Below are 12,137 nucleotides of genomic sequence, written 5' to 3' on the forward strand. Positions count from 1 at the left end.
CAGAGCACTGATTAGGAGGATGTCGGGGTGAGGGCGACCTGTTCTATGCACCCCAGGGTTCTGGCTGCGGAGGAGTGCGACCTGGGGGAGTGCAAGGGACCCTGCAGTGGAAGCCCGGCCAAGGTGGGACGGGGAACACCCATGTTTGCAGGTGCGGCCGGTTCCGGGTGGCGACCGTGGTGCGGGCGCGGCCTCCGGACGGCAGGGGGCGGGCTCGGCCAGGGCGGCGACTCTAGACACAGTGCCGGCGTCTTTCCGGCTGCACCGTGACCTCGGGCTGCGTCGCCGGGCATGGCGGCATGGGGCCCGGCGGCCGCTGCGCCTCTGCTGCGCGGGAGCCGCGGGGTGAGCCGGCGGGGCTCGGGCGGAGCTGCGGGGGAGCTTGGGCGGCTGTTGTCAGGCTGGGGACCCGGGGCAGGGCCGAGGCCCTTCCTTGTTCTCATTCATTCATTCTCCCCTGCCCTCTGCATCGCACCGGGTGTGCTGGGGGCTACTGGACTTAGGCGGATCGGGAGACAGTTCCATAACCAGTCACAGTACAGAGGCCCTGGGAAAGGCTGCCTTACGTACAGGAAAACATAGGCGTCATAGCCCCGAGTCCAGGCTTTGCCCCTGGGCACTCGGGACGAACTCGTACCTTAACAATTGTATGCTGGCCAGGCCTCTGACCTTGACTCTCCATAGCCTGCCGGCTGGAGTAGGAACCCAGCACAGGGCGAACTCTCCTAATTCTTCCAATCCCTGTTGGATTTTGAGACCGGTTCTTGAATTATAGCCCTGGCTGGCTTAGAATTTGTGACATTCCTCCTAACTCCTGGAACAAAGTAAGCCACGGTGCCCATTCTTTCTCCCCTTTACAGGTCCATCATTAGCTTTAGCTCATCCACCTCTCCTTACTTGCCTGCTGGTCTTGAATCTGCCTCTCAAGCTGAGGAGTTTTGTTGCTGCACGGACATCCAGGGCAGCTCATGTGCGGCTTTGTCAGTCTGGATAGGTGTGCTAAGATGATAGCCCTTGAGGACTCTGCAGCTCTTAGTGATTTTACATTACCATCCCGTTCTTCCCACCTATGCTTCCGTCTCAGGAGCAATCCCACGGCAAACCTTGGAGTTGTGTACAGGCTCACAGCCTCATGGTTTCGTTCCTTTGTGCACTACACAGACCATCTAACTCCAGACCTTTCCCCTGGCCCGCATTTCAGCCATCTCTTAGGCATCTTGGCCTAATGTCCAGTGGCCATGCCTCTCACCTGCTCATTCGCTGCTTCAGAGGACCTGCCTGACCGTCAGCTCTGGGATGGCCGCTATAGAGGGACAGACTCCATCTTGTCCTTTAAGACTGGCTAATGAGAGAGCTGGGGAGATGGCACAGTTGGTAAAGGGCTCACAAGGATGGGCTGAGTTCACCCCCCAGGACCCATGTGAGATGGTGGATAAGGGAGTTCCCTGCTTTTTGCAGAGGATCTCAGTTCAGTTTCCAGCATCCATGTCAATCAGCTCACAGCTGCCTGTAACCCCAGGTTCCGTGATCTGATACCCTCCCTCATCTAACATCTGAAGATCTTCATCCATGTGCACACACTCTTACACATGCACATATACATAATTAAAAATAAAAATTTAAGAACAGAAGCCAGGTGTGGGGGCACATACTTGAGATCCCAATTCTGGGAAGGCAAGCCAGGTGGATCCCTGTGCTTGCCTGCCAGCCTGCCAGCCCTGCCTACTTACTTGATGAGCTCTAAGCTAGTGAGAGCCCCTGTCTCAAAAAAACCAAGGCGAGATCCCCGAGAAGGACAGCTGTGCTTTTTCTCTGACCGCAGTGAACACGTACATACGGGCAGCTTCACACACACAAACATACCACAGAGACCCAGGGCACATCCCTAAAAGTCTAGGTAGCGAGCGCCCCGCTCTGGCCCTTCAGGTGAGTCTGAGGAGTGAATGTAGCCCCTTCAGCAGCAGTGCTCTCCAGCAGCCCCAGTACTGTGCCTGCCCCGCTCAGGCAGGGACCATTGCTGTGCCTGCTCATGGTTGCTCAGAACGCCTCTGTGTTCTCCCAGCTCCCTCTGTGGCACTGCGCGCAGCGAATGTTTGCCTCCCAGACGGAGGGGGAGCTCAAAGTGACCCAGGTTCTCAAAGAAAAGTTTCCTCGAGCCACAGCTATTCAAGTCACAGACATCTCAGGTAAGGCTCTCTCCCATTTTCTCCGTGAGGACTTTGCTGAGGTTTTCTAGAGTTTTTTTTTTTTTTTTTTTTTTTTTGCCTGGGGAGAGGCTGAAGTCAAGAGACCATGAGGAAGGCACTTGACCCAACGACTTCTCTGTATGTGTTGCTTTGGGCCAAATGGAGATGGGGACTTAGAAACGTCAGAGAACCACAAAGACAAGCCCAGCTGCGAGAACTCTGGGTTTCCAGAGTAGCCCTGCTTAGATGAGGCCCCTCAGCAAGCTTGACCCTGTAGAGGCACCAAGAGCTGGGGCCACCTTCTCCTTTATGGGCCTTGTAAGCTGCCCACCCCAGCTCTTCTGACAGCAACAACAGTAAAGCTAGAATGGGCCCAAGGTGGGGTTTGTAAGCTGCCCTACTTTATCCAAGAGGCAAGCCCAAAGCAGCCAAAGGAGGCGGGAGAATCAGAGGCAGAATCGGGACCCAGGGCAGAGTCCCCAAGCCCGTTCTGGCCGGCCTCTCCTCAGGCCACTGAGTTCCTGGCTGGCAGTTTGTCAGGACTAGGCTAGGGGTGTAGCTTCTGCTGTAGAAGCAGAGGGGACCTGGGTGCCTTATCCAGACACACCCATAGAGGAACACAGGTGCAAGCAGCTAGATAAGAACCAGCTCTTCCTTGCCACTGCTAGGAGAGTCCCCGACTTCCTTGCCACTGCTAGGAGAGTCCCCGACTTCCTTGAAAGCACATTTGCATGGGATGGGAGGACATTGAGAAGTCTCTTTTTATTGGGCTGGGGATGTAGCTCAGTTGGTAGAGTACTTGCCTAGTATGTACATTCCCTGATGTTGTGTTTTATTAAAAAAAAAAAAAAAAAAAAAAAGAAGACGTGCCAGGATATGTCTTGTAGAGCACAGTGTGGTGAGGCGGGAGGGTCTTTCCGCGGGCCCATGCTGAGGCATCCCTTCCCGCTGAGGTACCAGCCATTCTATAGTATAGTATAGAATAGAGTTTATTCCGGGCATGGGAAGGGGAGTCGAGAAGGAGTAAAGGGGCGTGTGTGTGCGTGTGTGAGCAGGAACACATGTAGAGAAAGGGGTCAGGGAGAGAAGAGAGTTAGAGAGAGTAAGAGTGAGGAGGGGGCAAACAGACCTGTTTAAGCCAGGCCTACCTAGCTGTTGCCAGGTAACTGTGGGGCAGAGCCTAGAAGGAATACTAATACCAGAAACTTGTAAAATTGATCGGATATGCTGTTGCTGGCCTGTAATTCCCGAATTCAGAAAATGTAGTTCAATGAGGTCTGATGAGGTGAACTTACACGAAACAAAAAGCAGTTTGTTTTATTTTATGTCAGTGAGGGCTCTCATGGTGGGAAATCAGGGCTGCAGGAGCTTCAAGTGGCTGCTCACACAGCATCCACACTCAGGAAGCAGAGGGATGGAGGCTGGTACACAGCTCACTCTCTTCCCCTGTAGTCCAGGACGCCAGCTTAGGGGTGAGTTATCCCAATCTAGAAATCCCCCTCACGGACATGCCCGGAGGTTTGTCTCCTAAGTGAGACTACATCTGTCAGGTTGATAGTCACTGTAGGGCCACACCAGATGCTTAGATGGAACCTTAGAGCATGTTTGTACTACTGAAATCAGTCTCCCCCCTCCCTCCCATGGCTTTCTGGGAGAGAATGTTCTGCCTCTCTGTGCTCCCCAGGGCTCGTGCCTCCTCTTTCCTGCACACGCTGACAGGTGTGGGGAGTAGAAAGAGGGGTCTTGCAAAAGGGAGAGAGCCTTTGGGCCAAGGCTGCCTGCCAGGAGTGAATGGCCAGAGCAGAAATTGTGATCTTTCTCTATACCTGTTAGCAGAATGCTGTCAGAATGTTCCTTTTTGGGGATTGTCGCGTCCTTTGAGTCTGAGCTACCATCTGTCATCACTGAAATGCCTTTGACTCTGTTTTAGGAGGCTGCGGGGCGATGTATGAAATTAAAATCGAATCAGAAGAATTTAAAGAGAAGAGGACCGTCCAGCAGCACCAGATGGTCAATCAGGTCAGTGGCTCCTGATGGTCCGTCGCCCCTGGCCTTCAGCATCCGAGGCCACAGCAGTGGGCATGGAGACTGTCACTGTTCATAGCGCGAGAGAGCACGGCTGTTAGTATATGGTCAAGAGGACAGGTGCATATGAATTAACTTTAATGTAAACGTAGTGTGAATTAATCTGGCACACTTGTTTCTTTACTTTATGCTAGGCTCCAGTAATCACACAGAGAAACAATATTTAAAACTGTTCCTCAACAGCTGAGCAGTTAAACGGTCCGTCTTTACTTTTTTATGCTAACCTGCCTACCTCCCAGCCCCTTCCCATGATGCTTGCATGTTATTATTGATCAGGTGTGTTTCCATGATCTCTCTCTGGACCCCTTCCTGATGGCTCCAAATCCTCCATCCTCCTCGCTGACCTCAGTCTTCCTCCCTCCGTTCTCTCCTTCCTCTGGCTGGCAATGTCCCGCCATATTCTCTGTTCTGCTCGGCCATTGGGTGATCAGCATTTATTGGCAAGACAGAGAATAAATGGTAAGAATTGTTTACACAGATGTGAGACAGGAGATTCTTGGTATAAACATTGCAGTGCTGTGTCCTGATTGAAACAAGATGTGAGGGCAGAGGACGGTGAATACCCTGTACGAATCATTATGCCTACAGACCGAACCAGAGAGACCTTAGAACCAGAGACTCACTAGGGGGAGATTTTGAGCAAATATGAATTCATTCCAAATGGAAAGTAAGCCACTTAGTAGTTATCTTTTAAAGAGAGGGTCTCATGAAGCCCAGGCCAGCCCCAAACTCACTGTGTAGGTGAGGATGGTCCTGTGCTCCTGATTCTCCTGCCTCCGCCTCCCAAGCGCTAGGGGAGCGGTGTACCACCTCCACTGGTTATAAAGTGCTGGGGTCAGACCTAGGGCTCATGCGCAGCCCACAAGAGCTCCACCTTCTGAGCTGCATCCCCAGCCTAGTTTGAGAATTTTTTTTTTTTTTTAAGATTTATTTTATGTATGTGAGTGTGGTATCTTCAGACACACCAGAAGAGGGCATAGGATCCCATTACAGATGGCTGGGAGCCACCATGTGGTTGTTGGGAATTGAACTCAGGACCTCTGGATGAACAGTCAGTCCTCTTAACCTCTGAGCCATCTCTCCAGTCCCTAGTTTGAGTATTTTTAAGACTAGGTCTCAAACTTACATAGCTGAGGATGACTTTGAACTTCTGATCCTTCTGCCTCCACCCTTTGAAATGCTGGGTTTCTAACTGTGCGCCATCATGCCCGGTGCACGAGGCACTGAGGATGGAGCCCAGAGCTTCGTGCATACTAGACAAGTGCTCTACAGCCGTAACCTGTGCTAGGGATTTTTAACAGGATGCCCATCTGATGCTGACTTGTATGGACTCATGATCTCTAGCCACTCCCTCCTGTACAGGGTTATAGACGTGTTCCAGTGTGCCTAGCCCACTCACATGTTTTCTGTGGTCACATGTGGAGAGTATTTGCAAGCATGGACAGTGCTAAACGACGTGATTCTTTGTAGATTTCTGTATGTGTGTGTGTTCCTCGGTGGGAACCCATTCTGACTTTTTCTCTGAAGTCACCCTCTGGACATCTGGGTTTGGTTTCACACATGGAGGTCTTGTGTGCAATCTGCTGGCTTAGTTTTTGAAAAGCACGGATCTGACCTTGATGTCACACATGGTTTACTGTCGTTGAAGGCTTCTCCCTCCTTCTTCAGTCACCCTCCCAGCTGACTGTTTTCTGTTGCTCTCTCTTTCATCCTCTGGACCTTGACCCTGATTGAGCCCCTAGCCTAGGTTCCAACCTTCTGCACCCAATTCAACAGTGCCGTGTCACCTACCCTCCAACTCCCGCTTCCAGCTGCTGCCGATTCTGACCTGCGTCCTGGCTACATGCACTCCTGACCCCTGTTGGCCCTTTGCCATCCTCATAGCCCTGTACCTTGGCTGCAGCACCTACAGCCCCCAGGCAGGCTGTGATAGGGCGGCAGTCAGTTGGGCGTGGTCTGGAGTCTTGGACTGGGAAGACCTGGCTGAAGGCTTTCCCCACAGCCTGTGGTACTTGGGCTGTGTTCTTTGACACACAGGCTGCCTGCTGTGACTGGACTCTGGGCCCTACCAAGCCTGCCTGAGCCTGCAGCTAGAGTTGCTACTTTCTAGGTTGTGACCCTGAGAAAGTTGCTCAACCTCCCTGTGGCTGTTTCCTAATCTGTAACACAATAACTGGAATAGTGCATGCCTCAAAGGCTCTTGGGAGTGGCAAGTCCCCCCCCCCCCCCAGCTTGAGAACAGTTCGACATAGTGAGGCCTCCTCCGTAACTGGACCGTGTACTCCAGGCTAGCTCTAGGCGTTTCCCTGCCTTCCCTTCTTACACTGCTGTAGGAATGCCAGGATTACAGTTCTGGCCTTTTTACCTAGGTTGTCAGGCTTGCTCAGCAAGCACTCTTACTTTGTTGCTTTTTTGGTCTCTATTATTTCTTCATCAGTGCCTCTTGCCTTTTTCTTTGTGTCCCCAATATCCAGGGTAACACTGTGCACAGCCCTGCTCAAACATGTCTATCCAAGCTGCATCTTTTTTAGACAGGGTCTCACTGTGTAGCCCTAGCTGTCCTGGAACTCACTATGTAGTAGACCAGTGGCCTTCAACTCATGAGAGATCCGCCTGCCTCTGCCTCCCAAGGGCTGGCATTAAAGGCCTGCATCAATGATTGGCTTTCAAGCTGCATCTCCTTACCCATGGTACTTTGTTTTTTGAGTCAATGTTTCATAGCCCAGGCTGGCCTTGAACTCACTATGTCACTGAAAAGAACCCTGAACTTTTAAAATTGGTGAGCACTGGGGGTTGGACGTAGTGCTTTATCAGAAGCCCCATGACTGCCCCTCCTGCTTAGGCACTTAGGGTACTTTAGCCAAGCCCAGGCCCCAGCCAGGGCCTCAGTGTCCTTAGCCATCATGATGCCATCATGATGCCATGTGGCTGTAGCAGGTATCGTGTGACATTAACGTGGGTGGAGGGGCCTTGGGAGGCTTCCCAGAGATCAGAGGGAGGTGTTGGCAGGAGGGAATGTGCACAGTGGACTGCAGAGCCTCAAAGCATCCAAGATCCAGGACCTGTCTGTCCCTGAAGGTGTGACACCTCCCTGCAGTGGGAGCAGCCCATGGTAGCCCAGAGGCAAAGACAAAAACAGCCACTAGGGGGCATCGTGGACCTGCAGCAAGCCGAGGAAAGGTGCCCAGTTGTGTGACAGGCTTTTTCCAGGCTTATTTTTATCTGCAGAGTTGAGTGAGTACAGAGTTGTCCTGGCATGGCTCATGGGCTCCCAGCACAACAGCAGGGCCAGTTAGGAATACAACTGACACCCGCTGTGGCCAGGACCACAGAACATCTGGGTTCATACCCTGACCTATTTACTCACTTGCTGACTTTGGACCAGGGGTACTCAGTGTTGTCTTATCCCTACAGCCCAGATGTTGTGTGTGTGTGCACATGTGTTCACTGTGGCCAGAGGTCACAGGCAGAGGTCAGCTGCATAGGCAGGAGGTCAGCATCAGGTGGCCTTCCCAGTCACTTCTTTACGTTTGAAGATTCATTCTTAGTTTATGTGGATGAGTGTTTTGCCTGCATGTATGTTTGTGTGCCTGGTGTACTCAGAGGCAAGAAGACGGAGTCAGAGTCCCCCAGGAATGGAGTTACAGAACCCAACTAGCCAGTTTACTCCAGTTCTGCTCTAGCACCAAGTGCTGTTAACTGCTGAGCCAACCTTGGCCTCAATTTTGATTAAGTCTTGGTTCGGGGTCTTCCTATAATGCTGGACTGGATCAAACTACTGGATCAAACTCCTGAGCTCAAGTTGCCACCCTGCCTTACCCTGGCGGCTGGCTTACCCTGGCGGCTGGGCCGAGGTGTACTGAATGAAAACAATCGTAAAGGGAGCTGGGAGCTGGGTGCTGGGTGCTAAGTGCTAAGCTCTAATCCAGACACTGGGGAGGTTGAGGAGGGCAGATCTCTGAATGGACCATGTTCTACATAGCAAGTCCCAGGCCAGCCAGGGCTATATAGTGAGACGCTGCCTCAAACAAACACAGAACCGTAAAGGGGACCGGGAAGAGACTTAGAGGGCAAACATTTGTGTACAAGTGTGACGGCCTGAGTCTGGATGCCCAGGACCCACATAGCACTAGATGCTGGCATTACAGATGTGTCAGTGCTAAGTGACCATGGCAGCCCTCCTGTAATCTGAGCACCTGGAAGGCAGGAACAGGCAGTCCCTGGAGTAGGCTGACTAGCTGACTGGCCTGAACGGTAAGCTCCAGGGTTAGAGCAACCTCTGCCTTGATATATAAAGTGGAGAGCAGTCACACTCATCCCCGCCCCACGCAAACACACACACCTACACACACATCCCTATACATATGCAAACGCACACACCATAGACATAGGCAAAAATATTTTGAAGGAAAAATTGCTTAAAATACATGCACGTGTCCTTCAGACAGAGCCATGTAGAATACTGTACAGCCAATGTAAAGGCACAAGAACTGACCACGGTGTCTCTTTCTCCTCAGGCACTAAAAGAAGAGATCAAGGGTATGCACGGCCTTCGGATATTCACCTCTGTCCCCAAGTGCTGAGAGCCGACTGACTGCTCACGCTTAAAACCTGGAGTGCACTTCGCTCACAGCAGTATTTCAGAAAATCCCTGCCCACCTACAAAAATATCTATTTTTTGTTCATAGACATTTCTATATTATAATTATGGGAGATATGTTGTCTATTCAGAGTTAATTAAAGTTCACAGGTGCCTCCTGCTCAGAACAGATGTGCCATGCTTCAGGTCCCCCCTTCAGAAGCAGCGACTTTTGCTCACACTGTTGGAGTCTCTGCTCAGTCCTTCCTACTCCTAGACACAGAGTGAAGGCCAGAGCTTTGGGTGTTTTTGCTTTTTGAGACAGGATCTCATTGTATAGCCCTGGCTGGCCTGAAACTATTTAGACCAGGCTAACTTGAACTTCTAGACCCCCTACTTGAATGAAAGGTGTGCGTCACCATGCCTGACCCCAGGGTTTTGGTTCTATGAAGTTTTAGGGACTCTTTCCTCCCTATACTTCTCTAAGAATGACGAATCCCCAGTTTCTCATCCGCATCTGGTGGGGCAAGTTTGCCAGCAGCTGCACTTTTACAGCTGATCTTGCACACACTCACCCTGGGCTCTGGGGGTGACTCTGAGAAGCTGGGACATCTGTCTGGATGCCAGGGTCACCAAGTCTGGTGTTCTGGGTAGATGTTCTGGTGGTTGCTCAGCCAGTGTCTCAGCATCCGCGACGGTAGGCAGACGGTGCAGGCCGACTTCCACCCAGCTTCAGGGCCTGCCTTCTTGTGTTTCCGGAAGCTGGCTCACCAGTGTTCCCTTAAGTCCAGTGGCCAAATACCTCGCATGTGGCTTCTGCCTTCCCGACCATCCCCACATCACCCACATCCTCACTGAATAGCTTTTTTTTTTTTTAAAGACAGTATCTTTCTACAGAGTTCTAGCTGTTCTGGAACTCACTGTAGACACACCAGTGGACCTCGAACTCAGATCCACCTGTCTCTGCCGCTGGAGTGATGGGATCAAAGGCATGCACCACACCTGGTGACAGTTTTCAAAGAATCTGTGTGTGCGCATGTGCATGAGCTTGTGCTTGTTGTACATGTGCCACAGTGCACACGCGGGAGTCAGAGAAAACATGCAGATCTGAGTCCTGGGGTCTGAACTCAGGGTTGGCAGTGAACACCTTTACCAGCTGAGTCTATAGGTGTTCTGGGCATCTTAAGATTTCTTAGGTCTGTGTGGGAAGTCACTTAATCTTTCCAAGTTTAGACCAAGTGTGAAAACCCACCAGGGTCCCAGCTTTGGAGGGCTCTGCTGTGGTCTTCTTCTGGCACACCCCTCCCTGCCAGTGGGCGTAAGGTGTCTGTCATGGCGGGCTCATTAGGCAAATGCCCATGCCAGGGTACAGGTGGGCTAACAGGGGAAGAGCAGGCTTGAGGACACTAAAGGGTAGAATCCAGATTTGGTACGAGGATGCCACTGGGGAGGAGGAGGAAAGCCTGGCAGAGTGGCTTTGATTTTTGTAGCACTCACAACTTCAGTTCTGACAAATAGCCGTGGAGCGCCATGCAACCACTCAGAGTCACCAGTGAGGCCAGAGCAAGACGTGGCTTTGTACAGCCCTGACACTGGTAGTCACACAAGGGCAGGTGGCTGCAGCACAATGCCATGAGCTAGCTATAAAGCTCATGTTTGAGAGCCGCGTGACTGAGTCATAGGAAAATTGCTGGACCCAGGAGGTGGTCACAAAGCATGATGCTCTGAGACCGGAGCTGGAGTCCTACAGCCTACATTGGTGGAAGAGAGAACCCACTCCCGCAGGTACGCAGACCTGAGCTGGAGTCCTACAGCCTACATGGGAGGAAGAGAGAACCCACTCCCGCAGGCATGCAGACCGGAGCTGGAGTCCTACAGCCTACATGGGAGGAAGAGAGAACCCACTCCCGCAGGCACGCTACCAACCTTTACACGTGCACCACTGCAGGCATCTCTCCCAGCCGCCATGTTCCCAATATAAGGAAAGAATGAAAGAAAAAGAAGAAAGCTTCAAAACACCCATCATGACTTCCGTTCGTGACTGCCAGGCCGTATCAAGAGCAATCCCGAGCGCGTGTGGCCCAAGAGGCTGTGGGTTGTGCACATCTGGTAGGCTATGCTGTGAATTGATTCCCTCGGGTGAGCAGAAAGTCTGCAGGCTCCTGGGACATCTAGCCGTGGAGCCCAGGAGCAGAGGGTTTGGGGAGTGTAGTCCTCTGGCGAGATGAGTGAGGACCAGGCTCTCTGGCCGGCCTGAGGGAGGACAGCTCTTTGGAAAAATGATCACAGAGCCCACATCATCTATAGGACGTGGAATGGATGGTAGGGTTGGGCAGAGGTGGACCTGAGAGTTCTGGATGAGAGGCTATGGGGGTGGTGTGGGGTGGGATGAGGTGGGGTAGGGTGAGCTGTTGCTCAGGGTACAAACCAAGAATGAGTGGGTGACACACGGGAGCAGAGATGGGCATATGTCTGAAATATAAGGCAGCATGAGGGGTCTCCTGGGGCTAGGCAGGGGCTAGGAGAGGGGCCAGGGCCAGGGATAGAGCAGGGGTTAGGGGAGGGGCTGGGGCAGGAGGGCTAGGGTGGGGCTAGGGGAGGAAACTAGGGGAGGGCTCTGCAGTGGTGGAAAGCAGGGACATCAATGTCTGTGCAGACTTCCAGAGGTGGGAGGGAGGGGCTAGACATGTCTGGAGCTGGACACGATTTTCCCTGTCTTTATCTGGTGTTCTGGGGGTGGGAGGGTGTCAACGGAACGGAACGACCGCCAGTTGTGAGGGCCAGACGACTCTTCTGGTCTCTCCCAGGAGGGGGAGGGTCTCTTCTTTGCAGAGTACTTTAGGTGAGATGACTAACAGTTCAAGACTAGGCAGCCTGCAGGGCCAGCAGCAAAACTTCTAAGATTTTATCAACTGTTTGAGAACTTCCTATCAGCTCCCCTCCCCTGACTCCTCCTCTACCCACCCTCTCCACCCTCACTTCCTTACCCAACTGTGCTCTCTTCCCATCAAGTCCCATTTGTGGTTCCCACCGACCGCCCTTGGGAGTGGGGCCATGTCATGGAAGAAAATGGCCTCTCCATCCTCCGGCAGCTATCAAATGCCAGGAACTCCCGAGTGGAGGGACTTTCACCAGCTTCCCCCGTTCATTTTGGCTTGAGCCTGTACAGGTCATGCACATGCTGTTATACCTGCTATTGAGTTTACATGTACAACTGCTCTCCTGTGTGTGAAAACTACCATTTTCTTAGTTACCCACCACCCCTGGCTCTAACAATCTTTCCATTC

General features: G+C 52.3%; 1 protein-coding gene across 1 annotated transcript; it reads left to right on the plus strand.

Annotated features, from left to right (window-relative positions):
• The first annotated feature begins 236 nt into the window (after positions 1-236).
• On the plus strand, positions 237-9,038 carry Bola3 (bolA family member 3). The gene is made up of 4 exons (XM_021191400.2): positions 237-345; positions 2,063-2,186; positions 4,117-4,205; positions 8,789-9,038. The coding sequence occupies exons 1-4, from the start codon at positions 292-294 to the stop codon at positions 8,852-8,854; spliced, it is 333 nt and encodes a 110-aa protein (XP_021047059.1). The 5' UTR covers positions 237-291; the 3' UTR covers positions 8,855-9,038.
• Positions 9,039-12,137: the final 3,099 nt, after the last annotated feature.

The sequence above is a fragment of the Mus pahari genome, chromosome 2 (genome assembly GCF_900095145.1).
Source record: "Mus pahari chromosome 2, PAHARI_EIJ_v1.1, whole genome shotgun sequence".
In the NCBI taxonomy this organism is placed as follows: Eukaryota; Metazoa; Chordata; class Mammalia; order Rodentia; family Muridae; genus Mus; species Mus pahari.

Coding starts and splice junctions, on each gene's coding strand:
- Bola3 (XM_021191400.2), top strand. CDS start 292: ATGGCGGCATGGGGCCCGGCGGCCGCTGCGCCTCTGCTGCGCGGGAGC. Junction 346..2,062: donor TGCTGCGCGGGAGCCGCGGG/GTGAGCCGGCGG, acceptor GTGTTCTCCCAG/CTCCCTCTGTGGCACTGCGC. Junction 2,187..4,116: donor TCAAGTCACAGACATCTCAG/GTAAGGCTCTCT, acceptor ACTCTGTTTTAG/GAGGCTGCGGGGCGATGTAT.